This window comes from Triturus cristatus, chromosome 7 (assembly GCF_964204655.1).
Source record: "Triturus cristatus chromosome 7, aTriCri1.1, whole genome shotgun sequence".
NCBI classification, from domain to species: Eukaryota; Metazoa; Chordata; class Amphibia; order Caudata; family Salamandridae; genus Triturus; species Triturus cristatus.
This window is the reverse complement of record NC_140590.1, coordinates 1230042857-1230067029: the sequence shown is the minus strand read 5'-3', so window position 1 is coordinate 1230067029 and position 24173 is coordinate 1230042857. Positions and strand designations below refer to the sequence as shown.

Below are 24173 nucleotides of genomic sequence, written 5' to 3'. Positions count from 1 at the left end.
TTATATATGAGACATAGAAATGCATACACACAAACTTGCACACGGAAATAGACCCACACAAAAGCACACGCAAATATAGACACGTTCACACAAAAAAGCGTAAATGAAAAATTGAAATACGAAACCATCACCCGAATAGGCAGAAACAAACGCGCTCACATAAACGGGCACTAGCACACAGAAAGATGTGTTCAGCAATAAACACACACACGTATACAAAGAAACTCAAACATCTTTGAACACGTACTTTGTTTTCTGATAACATCCCTATTTGCCTCCCTTCCAGGTTTCAGATTAGAGAATAAACCTTCCAAAACAGCCATGTAATAGACTCCCAATCCACACAACACCCCCAAACAATCACCTCAAACACCTCCTCTCACTAGATGCACATTTTGATCACAAACCGATTTCCTGGAAAAAGGGGATTAATTGTGTTTCTTCGCCCTATTCCAATCATGGGGATGTGCCTGATTGATGCTTCTCACAGGGGTGGGGGTTGCGAGGGGGTTTGATGTGGAGCCTTCTGCTTCAAAACACGAGCAGTGGCGCAGTGGAGAAAGTAACAGAGAAATCAAGGGAGAGGAAAATGTAATGCGATGGCTTTGTAGTATTTTTAAACTTTTGATTCTGTCCAGATGCGACGGGTGTGCGCAGCCCAGAGACCGCCTCTGCTTCCTCCAAAGACAAAATGTAGTTTGTGATTAGAGGAAAGAGGGTGCTGTGTACTGAACTGTGTGTGCTTTTCTTTCGGTTCTCCCTCCGTGAGGAGCGGGGGTGCTGAACACAGCACTGCTATGGCCGGCGCATCGATTCTAAACGGATCGTGGCACAGAGTCCACGCAGCTCTGGGACAGAAGTTTTAGCCTCTTACCTCCTTGCACCCCCTCCCTGTGTCCACACGCAAAGAGACAGACGAGTCAAAAAACCAGCGGTAGCTCATCCATAGTGCTTGAGCGAGTGGAGAGAGTGTGTCTTTTATGCTGAAGTCTCCCCTCCTGTAGCCGGCAGTCATTTGTCCTTCACCCAACAATGCGCAGCAATAAAATGTCTCAAGTTGCTGCGTCTTTCTACTTTCCTCGCGGAGTGTTTTATTTCCCTTCCACATTCAAGAGATCTGTGGTAGTAAAACAAGGCAGCGTGACTAAGCTTCTGATGAGAAGCTTGGTTGCCATGACAATAGAAAGCTATTGTCACAAGATGGCGTCTAACTGTCCGTACGTACGCGTGCATGTTTAGCTTTGGATGATTGGCGAGAGCAGCCATCTTTGTTCAGATCGCTAAAGGCATTCAAATGGAAGAGCAGCGCATGCGCTGCTATCGCCAGGAAAGACCTAAAAACCTCCAATTGCTTTACACACATGGGCAAGCAGCTAGCTCCTAGTCTGTACACTAAGCATGTGGGGTTGTAGCCATCACTCCCCCCTCTCCCCATGGTGTTGCCTTAACTTTTGCATGGTTAACCGGCTTTGCCAATAGGTTGTTGTTAAACTGGCCCTCTTTGCAGAGTTTTCCCCAAACCTTTTGCCTTCCTCTGCCTATTGTTCTGACCTTATTGTTGGCTTTAATACTCTAGCATGGATTGGCAGTGGTAAAGTGCACAAAATGTATTTGCTCTTGCCCCTAAAACATGGTATGATTGGTTTACACCTGTTTGGCGCATTTTGTTTACATTCAAGTCCCCTGTGCAGTGGTGTCCCATATCCCCAAGGCCTGTAAAATAAATGCTGATAGTAGGCCTGCACTTTCAAACCCATTTCAGTCCTGCCACTGCAGCGCCTGTGTGCACAGTTAAATGCCAGTTTGACTTGGCATTTAAAAGTATTTGCCAAGTTCTAAACTCCACTTTTACTACCCATAAGGTAGGCCCTAGGTAGCCCTATGGGCAAGGTGCTGTGTAAGTAAAAGTTGGGCCATGTGCCTTTATTGTATGGCATGTCCTGGTAGTGACAAACAGCCTATTTTGTTTTTCACTACTGTGAGGCCCTCTCCTCTCATAGGCCAACATTGGGAATTCCCTTTTATATATAAAGTGGTCATTCCTGATCTGAAAGGAGTAGCTTTGTTATGTTTGGTAGGTTTAGAATGGTAGTGATAAATCCTGCTTACCGGTGTAGTTGGATTTTTCCATTATCATTTTAGAAATGTCACTTTTAGAAAGTGCAAAAAGGACAATTGATGGACGGAATACTGAACAAACATTCATCCCCAATACCAAGATCTGGGACGGAATCCATCATTCTTTTGCTCGCTGTGCCAATTTGGACTCTGCCATATGCACATCAGTCTTGACCCTGCTCCCCATGGGAACAGTCCAGCCCGAGCAACCAGGCTAGGGACTTCCTGGACTGGAACCTAGCATCCTGAGACCAGTTTTGGGATATCACCCCTCATCAGCCAGGCTAGCTTGACTACAGTAGCAGGGAGAGCATGGAACCCATGTCTGGGCACACCCATCCCACTCGGTGTGACTCTTGCAAATAGAAAATTGATGGATGGAATGCTGAACAATGTCACATTCACCACCTGTACAGAGCAATCCAACAATGGATTAAACTCAGATATGTGATTGGGGTTGGTGGGGGAATGTTTGAACTGTTTAGCGTTCCATCCATCGTTTGGTCTTATTACTTTTAGAAAGTGGCCATTTCTCTGTGCTTATGACTGTGCTTTGCAGCCTGACTCTAATCCATGTCTAGGCCTAGTTGACCGCTACACTTTGTGCATAATCTCCAGACAGTCACAACACAGGAAGCGCTGGGTGTGACTGGGTAACATCTGCACTCCTCTACATATTGATGGCCATCCTGGGCTGGGAGAGGAAGGGCGTTCACTCTTTATAAATGTATAAGCTGTTTCCTGCCTTCACACAAAGGGCTGATTTACCCCCTACAGATGTCTGGGGCGAGGGCTGTGTTAAAAGGGGATTGTTGTACTCTTGAAGGGTTTCTTTGAATTTCCCCCTTGAACAAATACAATTAGGATCAGAAGTACAGGGCTCTGACCCCATGTTTTCAGGGCACTTAGGATCTGGAACTGAACTTTTGTCAGGAGGAATGCTGCACTACTTAAAGGACTCCCCTGGCCTGCTTATCTTTTACCCTCTTGCCTGCTAACTACTGTGCTTCCAAAGGACTCCACTGTAATACTTTTTGGTTGTTGCCCTGTTCTAGCAAGCTGGTTAATTTTTTTTATATAGTATACCAAAAAGAGCTATACTGTGCAAAGAGTTCAGGTATTCCCTTATAAGTTGAACGTGGCTTGCTCTAGCAATCTCAAGGTGCTCTTCTAGAGGGTAGTATGGTCGAGAAGCCTTAGGCTTATCAGAGAGGAGTGTTAGACTGCTACAATACAGTCAACAAATGATGCACACAACCTATTGACTAGATCCACACCAATTTATAAACAAATAATGCTCATCTTTATGTAAATTTTGGTAACGAGATAATCAAAATCTGGTAATTACGTTTCGAGATGGAAATGCTCGTAGGTTTCAAAAGTCAACACTAAGTACGACTTTCAGAGGAGGCAATGTTATGCAATGGAGGAAAAGCATACACTTCACAGTGACTTATGGGACCAATCTCTGGAGAAAGTATGGGGCAAGGTCGAAGGCAGCACCAACAGGTCTCCTTGGGTGGCAGTAGGGTGGCCTGGTGCAGAGGTGCTTTTAAGAATCAGGTGTCCAGTGTTATCCAGTGGGGGAAGAATATGTACTGCTTTCAGGTGACTTGCGGGACCAATTTCTTGGCTTTAATGTGAGTATGGGGTAAGATCCAAAGCCAGACCAACAAGTTACCTCTGGGGCATCTGGGACGGATGCAGAGGTGTTACAACAAATAGAAATAATATTGTGGTGGAAGGCTGGCTAGGCCCAGTCAGACAGCACACTAGTAGGTGGTAGGGTTTTTAGGGGGTACCTCTAAGGTCCCCTCTGGGTGCATGTATCAAGAAATCAATCAATGGAATGTGTGGGTTTATTAATACGAGCTGTTGGATACCAAACATCCCTAGTTACAGTGAAGCCATCCTACAGCTAGGGAACTCTATTTACTAGTGTCAAGCACGTGTCCTTAAAATGGCTTCCCTGGTCACTTGTACTGGCAGTAATGGGATTTGTCAGTACAGGGGCATACCTGCTTGTGCAGTTGTGTCCACACATGTAGTGTAGTGCACCCTGCCTTAGGGCTGTAAGAGTGACTTATCTATGCAACATGCAGTGTCTGCAGGCATGCCACACACAACTGTGACATGTCGTTTGTTTACTTTTATCTGCACTCAGACACGCTGCCTGCAATGGCAGTCTGCATGTGTGTGGCGAGGGGGTCCCATAGGGTGGCACAATGTGTACTGCAACACTTGGGGACCCTCTTCAGCACCCCAGGCTTTAGGTACTAGGAGTGCCATTTACTAAGTACTTACAGAGGGTGCCAAAGGTAATGCCTATTGGGGAAACAATTGTACAGTTTAGGAAAAGAGATCTGGCACTTGAAACCTGGTTAGCAGGAACCCAGTGCACTTCCAGTCAAAATTGCATCGATTACCAGGCAAAAAAATGGGGGTGACCCTGCCAAAAAGGACACTTTACTACACCTGTTGCCAACTGGTCCCTGACGCTAGCTCTACTAACTACACATAGCCAGAGGACTGCTGGGCCCTCAGGAGAAACCACCATTAAGCTATCTGCCCTATGTGCTGGTTTGCTATCTTCCTTTGTTCCAATGTGTTCTCCAGTGACTGGGTGACTTCTCTACTCTTCTGGAATGCCAGCACCTGAAAGGATTCCATTCTTTCCAGCATGGCTGCTGTGACTGGCCGTGGGGATTCTGAGTCTTGCCATTTCAAAATCCCAAAGGGACCGTGTGTGGTAAGCGCTCTTCCCTCCAGTCAGGGTTGGGGAAGCACACCCTCATGCCAAAGAGTTCGTGCGGGTTGGGCATTTTATGCTGGGCCATTTTGAAGGGCAGATGCTGTGGAGGGAGGAGGGGGGAGTTCATCTGCCCCAGTAAATGCTGCGATCACCGCACTAAAACTGAGGACAGAGAGAGATTGGGACTCCAGTCTTGCGAGCAAGGTTCCTCATGTGCTGGCAGGCATAACTCAGCCCGCCTTAATTGTCGGGCTGGACTGCAGAGCGCCTTGTCTCCAAGCGACTGCATTTGGTCCTGGAGGTGTTGGAGAGCAGGGGCCATGATCTCTCCAAGGAGCCTTCGATGAAGCTCCCATTGTTGCGTCCGGTGCCCTGGTCAAAGGAAGACCTCCAGGACCCCTGGGCTGAGATGAGCCACTCTGGGTGACTGGCAGTTGTACTGCCCGCTCAGACTGCTGCCTTCGATTGCCCTCTACGCAAGTGGGCCCAACGTGGTTGCCCCACTGCACCTGGAAGTGTATGTTCCCCATTGGGACTCGTTTTGGGGGCATCGGTTTCTCTTCACTGGTACTCTGGGGGATGCCTCAACTAAGGTTTCTGTTTTGACTTGGATTACCATATACCTACGAATAGGCGTGCAGTTGCTCCTGCTGCTTATGCCTCTGATAAATACACTTGTTGTCTGGGACTCTCCCAAATCTACTGTAATCCTGTTAGTGGAAGTGCAGAGGCACTGGGCCCTACTTCATTTTATTATATGGGGATTTCATGTGGTGGCGTTTAAACAATACTGGATTACCTTCAAAGTATTTATGGTTGTAGTGATCTATGATGACTTGTGTGTTTTCTTTTTATGATAGATTGCGTTTCATGCCATGATGTCATGTTTTGCCTTGCGTTGTCAGGATAATGAGTTCTCAGGATTTGCATAATGTGCACAGGGTTAATGATTCATGTCGTTTTGGTCTGTTATATAAAATACATACTATCTTTTTATATAATTCTTTGTGGAGTCTTGTTTTTGTGTATTTGTGTTTGTGTGAGTATGTATGTGTAAATGCTTTATACATTGCCTCTGGCAAGCCTGCCTTCTCTGCACTAAGCAAACAGAGGGTGAGCACAGGTTATCTTGGTGTGCAACTTACTTGCCCTGGCAAGAGTGGTGGCTTCTGCCTGGCTTAGGTGCATACCTTAGCCAGCCAGAAATTCCATTTCTAACGGTTGTTGTCATAGTCACGAATTGGGGCTCGTCTCAGTGCGACGAGGTACATTAATTGCTAAATTAATGCTGATAAATGAATACTGCCTTTGCTATATCAACTGTAGTCCCCCTAGAGTGAAACCCTGCCTGCAAAGGTGTCAGAATGGCGGCCTTGTCAATCCAATCTTGTAATCTAGTCAAAAGATGGTGGCAGAAAATCTTTTGCAAGTTGTCAGTGAGGCTGATGGACCTATAATTATTTAGTGTGCCTCGATCTCTTTTGATTGGAATGATCTCCACGTTTTTCCTCGATTCTGGTACTTATCTATCTTGCAATATATCATTGTGTCGGGTGATACAGGCTGCCAGGGATTGCCATGGCCTTCCCTGGGGGCACAGCCTGTATAGCTCGACATGTTTCTTGGAGGGTAGAGTGAAGTGGAGCAATCACTGTAGCGTTTTTCAGGTCAAATACTCTTGGCACTGGGACTTCCCACTGGATAAGTGGGTGGTCATACATTCTTGTGAAATAGATCACCAACTGCTGAGGTTGAATAATTCTATGGGGCTGCTGGAGCTAGGGAATCAATGTAAAAAAACTGTGCCAGAACGTTTGTCATTATTACTTGATGCCTTTACTAGTGATAACCAACTCTAATCTACCCAACTCCTGTTTAGTGCTTGTTGTATATCACATTTTTATATTTTAGTCTAGCAGCCCTAATTTCCTTGTGCACTCCCGTTTTAACAGCTTCAATGAGTATGTTATTTGCCTTGCTGCACTCCTTATTGAACCATGTGGAGGACTGTGCGGGTGCAGATTTTTTCCATTTTGGGCCTTGCTGCATAGAGGCTTTAGGGCAGCAAACAGCCCAGAACGGTAGCCTGATAAGAGGTAAACCTCCCCAGGTTGATCAGTTAGTGGTTTGAGTGTTGTATCAAAATCATCTTAGACACCTGCTAAGATGTCCGTATCAAGACGTAGTTTCAGCCATTTATTTGATTTACTGTTCAGACTTATGATGGTTTCCGATTTATCAGCCGGAACCACAAAAGAGGGTCACTCAACTTAAGCCTCAAGGCGTTGTGATCGCTGTCCATCCTTGTCAGGATTTTAAAATCCTGTACCATAAACGGGGCCAAAAAACAATCTATTCTACTTGGAGTACTACCTAGGACAAATGTATGGGTACCTTTTGGTGTCCATTGGGAATCTCTGGTTGTATATGCTGAGGCCACAATTCAAAGTTAGAGTAAGAAGTTTCTTGGCTACCACTGGCCAAGAAGGTAGGTGTTCTCTCTAGTGAGGGAATGCCTCAAGCCTCATCTTCCAGAGCACAGACTGAGACTAAGCCATATAGTGGCTCAAAGGTTGTATTACAATCGCCCACAATTATGAGAGGGGAACTAATTGCTCTTGTGACAAGATGGTGGACAAGTAGGTGTGGTCTCGGATTCCTTGCTACATGATGATCGAATATAAATGTTTTATTGATTCATGGTGCAGCCCTTACCACCCCTCCAGTAACCATCCAAAGATGTAATTGCTGAGGATATCCAGCTTTTTTCTTAGTGAAGTCAATTGTTTTTTTCTTAAACCCATATGTTGTGGCCTCCAGAGGAGCGGCCAGCTTTAGATAGTGACTTCAAATACTAAAGTTGGAATACCCTAGTTTGAAATTTTTCCAGGGCCCATGTCTACTGTAGAGTAACTTGTGTAAATTTATGAATGACCCCATTCAGGGTCCATCATTTTTCTCTTTAAGCCTCCAATTTTCCATAACAGGAATAGAAAAGGGTGTCCTGGCTCATATCTATATCTCCATTCATCCTTCCTAAAGGTAGCTGATACCACAAATGAAATGCAGCTTCCATGTAAAAGCTGAATATCTAAAACACATGGGTAGGCAACTTAAATGTAATCCATGATGGATAGGTCACATGACGATAACCATTCCACTAGGTCAGCCAAAACCTTAAAGTACTATATGAAGACATTAGAACTAACAACCACTGACCCACTACACACAACTCTGCTTTACACAAATTGCTATCCAGAATAGACTTTTCTCCAACATTTAACAAAGTGGGTAGGAGACTAAATATTTGTCACATGCGCTCTTGTCACTCACCATTACGGCAACCCATGAAATTCCTGTCAAACCTCAGTAGAAAAAAAATGGCGATTTCTATCTGAGACTGTCCCACACAGTATGTAAGCCTGAAATAGAAACATTCCAATAATACTTTGCCATTAACACTGGTTTGGTTAGCACATACTTTAAAGATAGGAGGCCCATGAATTACTACTTTAAAAGCCTCCCATAATATAAACAGGCAGAGCTTCTTAAAGTTATACAAGACCAACTGAAGAAGCAAAAGAAAATGGCAATTAAACAAGAGATACCGACTAAACATAAAAGTGATACACTAATAGCAGATTTAAGGTGGCAGGTGAGGAATTTAGGGAAATAGGTGGCATTCCTTGAGCAGAATACCCAGGCAGGAAAATATGGCGGGGAGGCGAGACCACATTTCAGCTTAGTTATTCAGATTCCCACAAACACCTTTCCAGAATGAGGTTGGTATTCCTATGGCAGTTTAAAGCTCCAGCTGAAATTGCCTCTAAATACTATGAAGTACTATACAAGAGATGCAATTAAATAGATAGGACAGGTACAGAAATGCCAATTTATAATAATGCCTAGGGTAGGCAATAAGAGGCCTTAGTAGCCCCAATTAGTATAGAGTAGGATAAATTAAAAATAATTTAGATGGTCTAGCCACCTGTAAATTGCCTGGTTCAGACTGCCCTAGATCTGAGTTTGACAAGACGTAAGTATCTCATCACTCCATTTAATTTCCGGGCACAATGAAGCAGTGGGGTGAATTTCCATGCTCTTGCCTTAATGACTCAGATGTCTGGTAAGGGTCATTTGAATGTCAATAATGTAGGTCATCATCATTTTTAATATTAGAATACTAACATGTGGTGGCCAATCATCTCCTATTAATGGGGGACTTGTTCTCTTAGATCAAACTGAATTAGTCTGGCCATAATGTCTGCACATTATTTGCAGAACTGTCCGCTTAACCCAGACTTTCCAAAACGTCTTTATGGATTTCTAGAAGGAACAAAAGAGTTGATAAAGGCACTGGGTAGGAATGTCGCTGCTTGCCATTAAAGCGGCCTCAATCACATTTTCTCGACTGCATTATAAATGGACCATACACTGTCCATTCATCTTTTCTCCAAGTACTTAACACAAAACTGAGTTCAGTTTTACTACTTGGGATATTTACTTTTAGTGGTACTGAAGTGTTACTTTAGTAGGAACTAACACTTTTATTATCATATTAGATATTACTTCAGTCTGAGAGTCTTCAATTGGACTCTTAAACAAGTAGATTCGTTTTATGATCCTTTATAATAAGCAGACAACACCTAGTGCCAGACCGCAAAATTGGTCTGCCCCATGTACAAACCCTATTTTGCGAGTCGGTAACCTATTACTGACTTGCAAAAAAATAGGGTTTGTGACTTGCTATTAGGGGCGTCCCTTCCTAATAGCGACTTGCACTTCAATGTATGATTTTTTGCAATTGCAAGTGGGTTCTTAACCTTGAGGAAAGTTTGACTACAGGAGACCCACCCTGAACAGACCATGAAGCACGTAGCTAAATAGTTCTAGGTCATCACTAAATCTTATACCAGTTGAGAGGTAGATCCTGTTTATATCTAAGCCCACCCAGCACTTACTAATTGCAGTGTAGGGGCATAGACACCGCCCTGATGAATGATTTAGAACCACGGCTCATTAGAGGCAGAAACATGATGGCATAATTATCTGTACAGTGACGCATACAGGTCATTACCTCGAAGTATGCCTCCTGTATTTACCCCTTGGTAATCTTTTTATCAACCAGGGATACCACCAAATTAAAGGATACTTTAGTGGATTATCCCGTGTTTTTTTTAAAGTCCTAAACTGGACCTAAATCATTGTCCTGAGTGAAGAAATATCTAAGAACTCTCGCAAAAGACCCATTCTGAGGTAGTCTGCCTTGGTAGTAACATCTTACTAGGGTGGGATGAGGTGGCAAATGATGAAGCTTGTCACGTTTTCTCAAAACGATTTTTATTGACTTCAGAGGGTACATAATAAAAACAAAAGATCATTGAATTTGTCCTTGTATTAGCACATGAATATTTGAAGGAGGCCTGCCTCAAATGCAGTACCATACAAATAAATACTATTAATTCTGTAGTGTTGGGGAAAGAGAACGAGGTCCTTGGAAGTGCATGAAAATGGTAAAAGGTGGCGTGGCTTGATGAGGATTGACTGTTATGTGCATCACAAGGTAGGGCGTGATTGCTGTAATGTGTGCTGTTTTTGTCTGACTCTTTTGAGGTGGGTGAGTAAATAACGCCTGGGTGTAGTATAGGCCCCAATAGGAAGAGAAAGGGATGGGTGCATGTGTTGCATACCATAGCATGTGAGCTGGGTGTCCTTCAGGGCGTGAGATCATAATTGAAGCTCATGGTTTTGTGGACAAGGGTCCAGGCAGTCAAGGTCTGCAGTTGGAGCATGCCTTTAACTTAATGGAGCAGTAGACTGGCATCTTTTTTCCTTGAATCTGGGGAACAATTGCATGGTGGTGGTCCACCCTGAGGCTAAATACCTCATTAGTGAGGCTACTACAGAGATGCATAACAATGTTCTCATTAATGGTACAGTGACGCCTGGGTGCAGTATAAATGTAACTTCTTTAGTCAGTTTGCAAATTTGTGATGGTACTAACCAGCTGATGCTCTTTTCCCTGGTACCTACTTATACCTGGTACAGCTAGCAAGCTTATTTCGTTAGCTTGTGATCATTCCTTCTTTAATTGCCTCTCATATCTTTATACTGGTTCCCTCATTCTCTGTTACTATATGATGTGACTTTCACTCTCACCCTCTATGCCCCAATGACCTTGTCTTTCCTTCAATGATGCCCACCTATGATTGTAATTTTATGGCAGGACCGGAGGGTCGGATTTTGCTCTTCTTTCTCAACTTTAATGAACAGCCATTTTGCAAGAACATCAATTACTACCAGTCCCAAGAAACCTTAAGAATGCCAAAGAAACAAATCAAGAAGTCCAATAGACAGTCCCAGGTCCTTGACCAATCGGGTGCTCTGGATCAGCTCCTCAGTCCTTCCTCTGTGTCCTCTGCCTCTTTCTGTGCTGCTCACAGCCGAGATATGTGGCTTTTTCCCTTCTCGCCTGTGTCATGCTTTCCTAGATGGTATTAGTACTTGAATTTGTTGTTTGCTGGCTCTGCTTGATTTTTGCCACTCTCTTATACCATTTCAAGCAGTGTTCTCTTCTGAGTCGCGGGAACACTTTGCGCTTCTTCGTGGTTGTCTGTTGGTGCGGCTCCTCACTGTGGACCTCCCACACCTAGGTGGTGGTTGCCAAGTGCCGTTCTGCCACGCATGTACTTTCTCCACATTCCTCTCATTCTAGAAAAATGAGCTGTGCACCTGCGACCTTGGAGCCTTGCCCACTGGAGAGCTGACTCCGAGGGGGTCTGTATCGCCCAATCTGGTTGTGCTATGTTTTCTTGGACGCCCTGATTGGGTCAGTACTGTTGCTGGTTACGCCTCTCACATGGAGGGCTCGGTATATTATTACAGGTCAGTGACCTGTGGTGACATGTTCCCTGGTAGGCTCCCCTTGATTGGCTGCACTGGGGGGTGTGGTGTCCCCGGGCTTGACCCATTGAGCGTGGGGCTTCCCCCACAACTGATGCCAGTTTGACACCCTCCCATGCATTACAGCCCCCATGTTATACTTTGCTTAAACCCAGCTCCTGGACGGCGGCATGTGCCTGCTACAACACCCAACTGCTCTGAGCACTACATTGGGTTCCCGGGGTTAATTAGCCATAATCTCCCATGGGATGGAGCCCTTCAAAGAGGGCCAAGTAGAGCAGGATCTCCTGGTGTCCCTTCCTTGGGCTGACTAGTTTTACGGTGCAGTCTACGCATCAATTTACCGCACGGTGTCAGATGCCATGGCACTGTTAGAGGAACGTCTCTCCCTCAGGATAGAACAGGCTTGTGCACAGCTGGCGAGGCCCCCATCGGGGCCTGCCGCTCCCGTACCCCTGGATGGGGATACTCTACCCCTGGAGCCGGGTCTACTGCCAGCAAAGTGTCTCCACGAAGCGGGTGTTGACCTGGATACCTTCGACAGGCTGAAATAGGCCTTCCTAGCTAGCAATACCCCTACACACCCTCTGCCTCCCTGGAACCCAGCTGGGTTGTTTACTGACCCCCCCCCCCCCTGCACCCCAAGCCCACCCTGACTGATGAAGCCCATTGGGACCCCAATGAAGAGAGCCCCTCCCGCCCCTGGCTGCCTACCTCCAAACCTCACCCTACCCCGGATTCCCTGGGGGTTTGCCCTGATATGCTAGACCCCTACGAGATTCTCCACCTGACCTCTTCCGAGTGGACCCTGTTGGAGGAAGTGACAGCCTATGTGGCGGGTCTCATTCGGAAGCCCTTGGAGAAGAAATCATGTAATTTTGTTTGGGCGGAGTGCCCCCGCCCCTCCCTGGAGCAGAGGATGGCCCTTACGCCAGAGATTGACCCACAGACATCCACCGTTTTAAGTTTAAGGACTCCAACAAGGGGATAGATCCTAGTGGGTGTGCCAGGGTAAGCCTCTGGATACCCCGGGGGCCCTCAATAAGATAATTGGACATGGCTGAAGAGACCAAATCATCGGGGTCGCTAATCTCCCCCCGACATTCTTTCTGCCTGGGTGCAGCATGCAGTCCTATTTCTAGGGATTGCAAACTGCGCATTGACTACAGAGCAAAGGCGATCCAGGCATGCTTGCATCTCAAGATGCACAATGTATCTACGGTCCAGTACATCAACCATCTGCGGGGGGTACCCGGTTGAAGGCCATCTCCGACCTTGCTGTCAACTTCTAGAAATATTGCCTGGAGCATCAGACCTGTCATGAAGGAATATTTGCCAGGTCAGGACAATCAGGTGGTGGACTTGTACTCCTTCAATTTCTGAGACTCGAGCCTTTAGGAACTCCACTCAACTGCGATCTCTTCCCTCTAGTAGAGGTGGGGGCCTTTTACGGTGGACTTCTTTGCCTCCAGGTTAGACCACCAGATGCCTAGGTTTTTCAGCTGGAAGACGGATCCTCTTGCAGTGACCACAGATGCCTTCCTCCAGGACTGGTCACTGGAAAGGGGGTATGCCTTTCTGCAATCTGCGATTATCACGCGGGTTTTAGCTCTGGCGCCAGCAGGTTGAGTTAGTGATGGAAAAGCTCAAGTCTGGTTTCAGATTCTTCCGGAACTTTCCTTGGATTTTCCAATCCCACTCCCCACCATGCCCCCCGCCCCATCTGTCCAGAGCTTTATCTCAGTCCAGAGAATCTGCCTCATCTGCTGATCCTGGGGAGTTCATTGTCACTCATGGCGTGGAGGATTACAGGGGACGATACTCTGTTTGGGCCTTTTGAGCATGGCTGAAGCGTTCCTCTACACAGCCTGGGCCGATAGCATGATCAAGCGATACAGATCCTCCTGGACCCATTGGTGTGTGTGTGTGTGTGGTTGAGTCTTGGTCCCGTGGTAGCCAATGTGATCCACGTGCTGGATTGTTTGGCCTCTTTGGTGGAGGACGGATTGGCCTATCGGTCAGTCAATTCTTTTCACTGTATCAGCGGTTCCTCTATCTGTGGAAGGCTACCTGGTCGGGGAACATCCCTTTGTGTGCTGGCTATTAAGGGGCATCAGACTGTCGTTGCCTCTGGGGCCTAGGTAGCCGGAGCTTTGGGATTTGGATCTGGTTCTTAATCTTTTCCGGTCGTGGCAACTCAACCGGTTTTTATCCAGAAAGGAGCTTTCTGCTAAGTTGGACCATGCTGCTTTGCCTCCTTTCATGCAGAATTGTCTCAGATGTGAGAGCCCTGGACATTGCCGGGCGCACATTCTCACCCGATGGGGTGCCGTTCACGGTCCGTAGACGGATTAAGGGTGGGATGCGGGTGGTTTCCTACACAGCCTTTCCCGATTCCCCTAAACTGTGCATGGTGGGGTGCCTAAAGGCTTATGAGGAGAAGTCTGCAGAATTCCATCCCCTGGGGGAGTGGCAACTCTTCATCGTGCGGAGGAAACCATAAGGCAGTATCTTCTCCCACTATCGCTTGATGGGTGATGCAAGAGGCTATCGGCCTGTGAATGTTTGGGGTGCTTTCAGCTCATGGTGCAATGGCATCTAAGGCCTTCACTCTAGGGGTCCGATTAGAGGATATCCTCAGTGCTGCTGATTGGTCTTCTGACTCCACCTTTGAAAGGTTCTATTTCAAGCTAGTGCTGGATATGGCTAGTTTGGTGGTAAGTAAGCTTTGAACTAGAATAATCTGAGCCTCTGGTCCTCTCATAGAATGCAATTTTTCCTAGTTTACGTAACAGAAAATTTCAATTCTTTTAAGGACTCTGAGGCGAGGATTATCCCACCTGCGAATTCTGGATTGGAATAACCCAGCTGTGATTAGTAAGTAACGTAGTATCACTTGTTCCTGATGTGAGGATTGCGATATGCTGTAATTGTAATCACTCATGGAGTCGCTCTTTTACCTTCGATTGCCTTGGTTACAGGTTAAACCTTAATCATGGCTGTAGCTAATGTGCCCTTTCTTGTAGGGATGGATGAGAGTAAACCGAATTTGTGAAAAAGGATAAAGTGGCTCCCGCTCGTCGAAAGAGGAAGAGCGGACACACAAGAACTAAAGAGCTAATCCAGAGCACCTGATCGGTTGAGGATCTGGGACTATTAGACTTGTTGATTTCTTTGGCATTCCCAAGGTTTCATGGGAACAGTACTTATTGATCTTGTAAAATGGTTGCTGTTCATTAACAAACGATTAGCATAATCCCTGCCTCAGAGTCCTTAATAGAATTTAAACTTTCTGTTACGTTAGCTTGGGATTGTTTTATTCTGCTTCCTTGCTGTCCCCATTTTCTCTTCTGTTGATGAAAATAAACTGTTGTACAATTGCCCCCCCCACATTTAACTCCACCCCCCCCTCCAAATGGCTATAGAGTCCTTCTCTTCCACAACTTTAGCTCTTTCACTTGGGTTTATTTTCAATTGGGCAGTATCTCCTGCGATGCCATATGAAATAGTGGCATCAGAACTCTTATAATCAGATTATAGGCCAGTTTGCAAAAGAAAGTATTTTGCCAGAGGTCTTCACTGTAATGTATAAGATTTTTCCTAAGGCAGACTGTACTTTGCATTTCAGAAGCAGTTGGCTGAATCAGCGGATCCCTTGAAGGCCACACTAAAGAAACTTCAGGATCTAGAGAAGGCACAAGAAAAGGCTATTGAAGACCACAAGGTGAGCGATTTGTGAAGCGGATTCTCTGGACTAAAGCTTGTAGACTTATGTATTTGCTCAGGTCTTGAATGCCTGTTGCCACAGTTGCTGTTGTGTGGGCGAAGTGGTTAGCAAAGGAAGGACTACCACTTAGATATAGAAATAATGCCTTGGGTATGTTGATCGAGGGGGTGCCTAGTATGGGCTGGCTTGGTTAGTTACTAGAAAAATCTCCCATCCAAAGTGATCACTATATGGTACATAGTTGATTAAACCTAGCTAAGGAGCTCTGGTGATAAGTACTATAGAACATATTACAAAGTGTGGTAGCGTGTTGAAGTGTATCTACTCATGCCTACTTGAAGTATAACATTTTAAAACCAAAAATTCATTGTTACATAATTGGGCAACCAAACATTGCTCCCTTGCCCCTATCCCCGAGATACTAATGCACACAGAATACTGAACAGACTTACTGGTTTTTACACACCATTACTAAGCTAGATCACCTGAAATTGGACCAGGTGCAGAAGAATCCTGTGAGTAATACAAACTACCTTTGATCTTATCAGTGGACTTCTTCATTCCTTCCACAGCTCTGCCTGGTAGCTGCTGCCCCTAAGCTCCCTGCTGCGATATGTCTGGCCCTCTGGTCAGTGGTTTGGGGCCCTCCTCCACCCACTGACTCCTGCCTGTGCCTTATCCCTGGTGGTCGAGCATCTCCGCTCTGCTGCTAGGCTACCCTACGTCTCTTTTCTGCCTCTCTGATTCTTTTCTGTCCTCTCACTTCATCTTTTTTTGCACTTTTTTTCCTTTTCTGGAATGCGTCGCAGGTGCACCAAAGGCAAGTCAGTCTGCGCCTGTCCACGCCTGGACCGTGCCCAGAACCATGGACCCTGGTTCTCGGACCGTCCTCCACTATGACACCAGCACCCTCCACACCCTCAACACCGAACATCACTTTGCTTGCAGCCAGACAGCGACCATGGACACCAAAGGCCTGTTTTCAAGCCGAAATCCTCCCATGCTTTATCTTATTTCAACCTGTTATTTCAGGCTTCTTTATACTGATGATATAAAATCCGTACCTGGTTATTCTCTTGTGGAACTCTTCAGAGCTTCCCAAACTTCCCAGTGACTTAGAACATGTTTTGTCAAACCAGGGTGCTATTAGGCACTCTCTGGCCGATACTGAGCGAGTTAGGTGTTGCTTGATATCTATTAAGATTTTTTCAAAAGCTCCTGATACCTGGGACGGGCAAGCAAGATCTGAGCACACCATTATCTCCGATATACCTGTCTGGGATTTTATTTTATTTCCAATCGATAGATTCCAACTTACCAATAGTCTGTTTAGGACTTTCCCATAAGGATTGTGACTAAAGTGTGTGATCGAATCTCCTGCACAGTCTGTAACCCCGCAAGCCGAGACTACTACTTACTGACCACTCGTAACATTGAAGTCACCATTCCAGATCTTCAGGGGTTTATGGTGCTGCTGACTGATTTCATTTACCTTCATTTCCACTTCAGCCACTACCACCATGTTGCTGAATTGATTATTATAATACTTCATAGTTGCTAAATCCCAGTAATCTTGCCCGTTGCAGGCCAGGATGTGATAATTGTGAGGACAGGTAATGAATTATAAGACCGTAAGGCTGACATTGTTTGCTATTAAGGTGAGTATACCTCCCTTTGCCCTACCTGGTCAAGATGATAGTGTGGGGATTTGAAGATCGATAACTGTCCCAAAAATGTACTCTCTCCTCCCACCCGTGGGGTGATAGTGCGCTTTATAAGTTTGCATTACATTACATTTTTCCCGGAGACATGACATTGAATTGTATAATTTTGTCTTCACACTCCTTATCGATCTTACTCACATTGCCTGCAATATTCAATGATCTCTGCCTCCATTCTGATTTTGCCATTTTTTTTTTCCCCGTAATCTACTATCACTGGTTGTTTACTTGTACTCCTGATTTCCCCCCTTGCATCCCAATCTGGTCAGTCAATCGCACTCTTCTAAGCTTGCAAATGGAGCAAAGCGGTTCCTAGTTTGTTTTTTGGGAAGGACTCTGTGAAGAATAGCTAGCACAAGAAAGGACCGCATCCCTTTCTTTCCCTGTCTGTATCCTCATAATTTCATGTGGTCTATAGAAATACCCTAATGGTATATTTGAGTACCTGTCGAAGGTACCATTGGGAGTTTGGTTAGGTCACCTACTATATGAGGGTTATAGAAATTGAGTACGATGCAATCCCCTGCAATTAATTTTGTGGTCGGGCTAACCCAGGGCATTCATGCCATAATAGTGTCCCTTGACGAGCATACCTGTTCTGGCAAACTTCGTCAGCCAATAGCTGGTTTTGGCCTTTAATTGCTCAGTAGATTCTTGTTGTGAGACTCTTAGCTTTAAGCTGTTAAGCAGGGTTACAGTATATGGGCACGCAGCCAGTAGGAAATTTAAATAATGGATCAAGTGCCCTGCTGCTTGCTGGTGATCACAACTCCTGCTCGCCTTCTCCTCCCACGGTCTTGTTTCACCTTCCCTAGAACGCTCCAGCCTTGATATGAGCCTAGTGGCCAGGGTTGTTATAGGGGTGCTCCTGTGGTTTACATAACGGTCTGACACCTAGATCTAGGATCCCTGGCATCTGTCAACTCTGTTTTCGATTGAGTGCTCATCAAGTTGGACCCTGACTTCCCTACATGCTTTCCACCCCCCCCCCCCCCCCGATTTGCTCTTGTTGCTTTTGAGGCCTATTCAAGGCATGAATATTGTTAGGGTTAGGTACAGTGGGCACTACAGTCTGAGATTGCCCCCCCCCCCCCTTCACGATTAGTTCCAAGCCACACTGTTCAATATTTTCACAGCGAGACAGAGGTCGCATCATACTTGTTAGAACTTACAATATTTCAGGCTTTCTACGTGCAGGCCAGCTTTGTCTTCAGGTGTTGCATTTGCAGGTGTGTGTTCTTTCAAAATTCAGTAAATCAGAAGCACAAAAGTGATTCTGTAAATCTGTATCGCACGGGAGAAGATAGCCTTTCAACTAAAGGTAGCAAAATAGTTACACATCTAAATATGTGTATAGTGCTAGCACGGTGATGGTGAAACACGCAGTCTTGAATCGATTGCAATGCAGTAAATTAAAGGTGCAATAATACTCTGGTAAGTCAAAATAGACCAGTAGAATTAGGACCTTCACCCCCCTGGGACTGAACTTTCCACAACTCCGGGAAGCCCGCTCCAATCTCGGTTTCTCCCTCCCTGGGAACGGCGTGATGTGGGGCAGCAGTTGTGGGTGGTAGCAGATCTGCATGACTCTATGAGCTTCATGGAGGGATCTGCACCGCTCCGTTTTATGCAGTAAAAGTTAGCTTACACAACACCATGTTTCTTTCCTATGCCTGTTGCTCTTGTGGTGTTAAGTCTGATCACTCACCCCTGCTCCTCCTGACTTGTACCAGCTGCATCTTTCACCTTCCCTGGTACCAATCGATCATCCTCCCGGGGCCTTCAGCTACCCCCAGGCGCATCCAATGTCAGTACAGCCTCAACGGTATGTCTCACAGCCCACATGCCTCTGTGTTTGTCATCAGGCTGATAGTTGAGTCTATTGAAAATTACGAGTGTCACAAGAGTCTCTGCTTTCCCCAGTGGTACGGAGGTTTTTCTGAATGCATTTTCACTCCTTAGTACTGCCTAAGCTAGAGAGCCATTTTGTGTTCATATCTTCCACACACTATTCCCCATGTATGACAATTGAGTTGGGGGGGGGGGGGGGGGGGGGGAGTGCCAAGACTACAAATTTCAGGCTTCCTTTCCCAAGCATTGACAAATACACTGTTGCCTGGAAGTAAAGCGTATAAACCATGAGGTTGTCCCCCAGCAAAAACGACTTAAAGTGCAATCTGGACAGAGTGTAAATTGCCTCTCCTCCAAACCAGGCAACATTTAGTGCTGCTAGGCAGCTGATACCCAGCTGCGATTTAAGATTTGAAAGTAGCAACCCCTCTCATTGGTGCTCACTTGGGCCACAGAAGACATCTTACTCAGCACTCTCCACAGGTAAGTGGTACACAGGTCACACCTTCACCCCTTCACCTCTTTTCCGCTCTACATTCAAGCTCTTACCTTGAGGAAACCTGGGATTGCTAGCCTTGGGGTGATCCAAAAGTGTTGGTGTGAACTTTATTTCCCCACAAGGCTTTAGTCGTTTATTTCTTCCAGGTGTTTAGCAGGGAGCACTCAGAATTGCCCAATTGTTTCAACCAAAAATGACGAGTGTGTGTTGGGGGGGGGGGTTATGACGACTGGGGGTGAGACCTGTCAGGGCAAAAGATAATGCTGTGTTAAACAATGCCCATCTAATCTGCTTGGTTTCTTCCTCTGTACTAAAAGCGAACAGTGTCCTCACTGGCCTTGAACACTGCACGCACAACTCCAGTGTGAAGACTGTCAACCTTATTGCAACATACTGATTTTGAAATCCAGTATAAATGCTTACTTGAGGGTTGTTGTATCACTGGAGCCCTGCATGGTCGTCCAGCAGAATTCAAGCCTTCAGATACGGTGAAGTCTGTCAATAGGTGCATGCAAACAGGACTTTCCCAATGTTTGGTTTGAGCGTTGAGGATCAAACTAGACTCTAGCACAGTTGTTACATCTAATCAGCTGGAATCCTGGATCCTTTTTCCATTGATCTAATGTTTTGTTCCAATAGATGAGAATTTCCTATTTTTGCTGGCATTTAAAGGAAGGTGGCAATCTTGATCGCCTCCAAAATCACCCTCGTAATTTTCTCTGCACATTGAGGTTTACCATTTTTCATATCCACATTGCCCATCAGTCCTGATATTCGTATGCTGTTGTATAGTAATATTAAATCTGATGATACTGTGCCATGGTACAGTCTTGTGACGCCATGAATGTACATGCTCTAGGAGCACCACTGCAAAATGAGAACTAGTAAATTGATCAAGATCTGAACTGCAGTGAATGAAGGTTGAAGGCTTTAAGAGGTTCCCTTTCTATTCAGATGAACCAATAAAAGAAGTTGGTGGATTTCATCGGAATCCTATGATCTGTCAGCACCTGTGAAGCTTCACCACGAGATCCCCACCTGGTAACTCTGCCTTTGAAACTACTGTTGCTAATGACCCTGGTAGCAGTAACTCCTGATGGTGGGTTACCAAGTGTTACTCTCAGACCTTGTAATGGGTGCCTTATGGCCTTCATCCAAGTTATTTGTAAGACTGGTAAAGCCCCTTTAAAATGTTGTCCCACTGTTGAAAAAGCATAAACCCTGCAGGATGTTAGTTTTTAGAGAACTTGATTGGATCATTGTGTTTCATCTTAGGAACTGGTTTAAGGAACTGACTGGTAGTGCCTTGGTTTTGTGGGCTGGGATATTGAACTAGTCGTCTTTTTCAGAAGGCAGCTTCTGAAATCAAGAGTGGCATTTCCTCCACATTTGAAAAGCTCTACCAAACCCTGAAGGCAGAGGAGAAGAATACACTGGCAAAGATGACAACCGAGAAAAATGCTTCCCTGAAGGAGACTGAGAAACAGCTGTCCAAGGTGAAGGAGGATTGGTTGAAGATCCAGAAGGCTATGAATGCTGCTCAGATCCGGCTGTGTGAGCAGGACCCTGTGCTGTTCCTCACGGTAAGGGAACACAACTTAGCACAAATTACATTGTTAGCCTGGGGCAAGGAAGAGTTGGGGGTGAGCAATTTACTCAACTTGAGCACTGGATAATTTTAATCTTTACTTAGACGCCTTAAGTGCATGGCTTGAACCATTTGGGTTTTTTCAAATTCCGCATTTATTTGACACTTAATTTAACCCTGTAACGCCACAAATTGAGCAATTCTTTGGTCTTAAAATGTTAAACGTGGCCGTATTAGATTTGCCAATTTTTTTTTAAATCGTCAAATGTAATTTCAATATTGTGAGGAAATGTTTTTTTCTTTCTTGTATTTAGTACTGTAGGAAATAATGCACTTGGGAGAAATTGCCCTCACGGCAATGCCCGAAGAGAAATAATGTATATGGGTTGCATTTTCATTTACATGGGACGACTTGGTTCTTCAGACTTGTTCTGCTTCTTCTGAAGTATGTGGATGCGGACGATTTGTAGGTGGTCTAATGTTGCACAGAAAAGTGTAATGGGATGTAATGCTCTGAACTAGACTATTACCGGTGGAGAAAAAACCTAATGATATGGACTTCTCAGATGCTGAAAGTGAGTTTGCCGTATCTGTATGAGGAAGCTCCTTTAAATTGCTGTTGAAATCTAATTGGCGAAAGCAGTTTCTTGGCCTGGTTAATTCTTGCATTGTCTGGTTGCATTGATATCTCATGTTGGTTCTTTATGCAGCACGTTCATTGTAAAGGTGACTAGAGGTGGGTTTGTGAATGTCACTAAAAGCAAGAACTGCTGATGTATCCAGTGTGAAGTTTGCACTGATTATCAATCCAATTCCCTAGACTCCAGCGCATGGTATTTCACACATGCATTGCATGCACTTCTGGAACCCTACCATTAATTATTATTACCACAGTGACCTAAAAGCTGCAGCTCATTGCATAGCTCGCTTTTTCCCCATGTTTGCACCTGACTCTACCAAATGGAAGTAAAATGGTACACCACAATTGGGGCCTGGAAATGTCTTTTGTGAAGACATTAGATTTGACCATGAAAGATAAGCAAATGACTTGCCAAGTTCATTTATCAGCATTAAAAAATTGGTGGCTTCCTTAAATTATGGGGCACAAGACTTTGATTACTGGGTCATGCTAATGCTGTGCAAGTCTTAAAAGAAAACCTCTTGGTTTTAAGGATGCAAAACCCTCACCCACCCTTGGGTAGCATGCTTCATCATCGGGTTCCTCCTAGGACCACTAGCAAATGTTAGTTGTGTGGACTACAATCTCTCAACGCTGGAGAGGAGCTCTTGGATGATATCTGCAAGCTTACCCCAATGAGTGGTGTATGGTGTGGGTGAGTGTGTGCAGACTGCAATGGAGAAGATTGAAAGTGATCTTAAATGTACCTTGAGGGAGAGAAGGAGGCACGAGGCAAAGAACTTCCTTGAATGGGGAGCATCGCCCTCCCTGTTTTGCTTTATGTGGCAAAAGTTTTAATTGCTTGAACTTCAAATGGCCTCCGGCTCCTATTGGATGTTTTTGATGATTTTGAATGAGCTTATGTTGAAAATCGATCATTCTAAATCTTACATTATGATTGGCCCTAAAAAGACTAGCACCCACTCGCACAACATTGAAGGGATCTCCATTAGTAAACTTCCCAATTTTAACTACTAGGGGTTATATTGTTTAACTTTTTAAATCGGGAAATGCTCTTGAGCCAAAGAGCTGGCAAATTTGAGGGGCAATGGATGCTATTTGTAGATTTTCAGAACGTCTCGGCCATAAGCCCATAAAGGAACTTTTATTGTTGCGTAAGAGCAAATGTCTTTCCTGGGAAACGTATGGGGCTGGTGTTTCGGGCTACATTATGTCTAGCAACCTTCAGGTGATCGAGAACAAATTCTTAGGCAGGTCATTGGCAACGACAAGGAGTGTAGCCAGTCTGGTTACTCATTTAGAGTCTTGCCTCCTCTTTCTGGAAGATCTAGTACATGTCACCCCGCTGCGTTGTGGCTTAAGATCTGTCTCTCACTGCACACCTCTTTCACCCAATTAATTATCGAAGATTGTCTAAGGCAAGGTGTAGTGGGTTCTATCCCCTGGTTCACATAAGTTTGAGAGACTCTCGGATGTCGATGTCAAACCCTTTTCTATTTCCTAAAGAAATGAATGCTCCTTCAAAAAATATGGTAACTCCAATTTCCAATTACTGAATTCAAGCAAGAGTTATTAAAAGTCAAAAATTGTCCTCTGTTCCAAGCTATTTGGATCTAAAGCAACTTGAGGGACCTGAATCTCAACTCTTATGGGTGTCTAAAGCTGAACACCGGTTTTATTTAACTCGTTTTAGACTAGGCACACTACACTTTTGGTTGCTTATCCCCAGCAGGACACCTGGTTTCAATATTTACCCCCTTGCGATGATCTTTTTAAACCATCATTGGAGCACTTTGTTTTTGTAGTGTTTATACTCTGCCTAGACTTAAATTTCTGTGGCCCCTGCTGTGCTCCGAGTTTTCCCATTGATTAAGGGTTTACATAGTCTCTTAATTTTAGAATCTGAATTTTTCTGTATCTGTCTTATGTTTGTCATGCACTTATTCTTAGAAAATCCATGACCTAAAATCGCATTCTGTTATATTTTAATTGTTCAAGAATGCAGAGTTCTTTAATGTTTTATTGGGGCATACAGGGAGCCATGTTGCAGAAATATGTAAGGACTGTAGGTCTGGTGTTCGAATTTCTGGTCTTAATGTTTTTTTTTAAATGTTTATTGAGATTTTGTACAAAGATAAATACAGGAAAACAATAAAATAGACAATGACCTATATTCCAAATGATATCTGCATGTGACAGTGAAATGAACATACATCGTAGCACCAGTGTAAAATTAAAGGACAGTACAGCAAACATGTGGGTGGTCCTGCCCCCAGAATGACCAAGAGCTCTTTATCGCTTGTACCTTTACCTTGGTGGGCAGTACCATGGGAGGCTATGTGGTCAGCATCAAAGAGGGGGTCCCGCTAAGAGG

General features: G+C 44.9%; 1 protein-coding gene across 9 annotated transcripts in view; it reads left to right on the top strand.

Annotated features, from left to right (window-relative positions):
• LOC146811682 (zinc-binding protein A33-like) overlaps nt 1-24173 on the top strand; it is a 78781-nt gene that overhangs the window by 41969 nt on the left and 12639 nt on the right. For 8 of the 9 annotated variants that reach the window (XM_085618655.1, XM_085618656.1, XM_085618653.1 and 5 more), the window contains 2 exons: nt 15402-15497; nt 20921-21154. In XM_085618655.1, the coding sequence (XP_085474781.1) occupies nt 15402-15497; nt 20921-21154 (330 nt within the window). The remainder of the gene's footprint in view (nt 1-15401; nt 15498-20920; nt 21155-24173) is intronic. The other variant, XM_085618654.1, reaches the window with a different exon arrangement.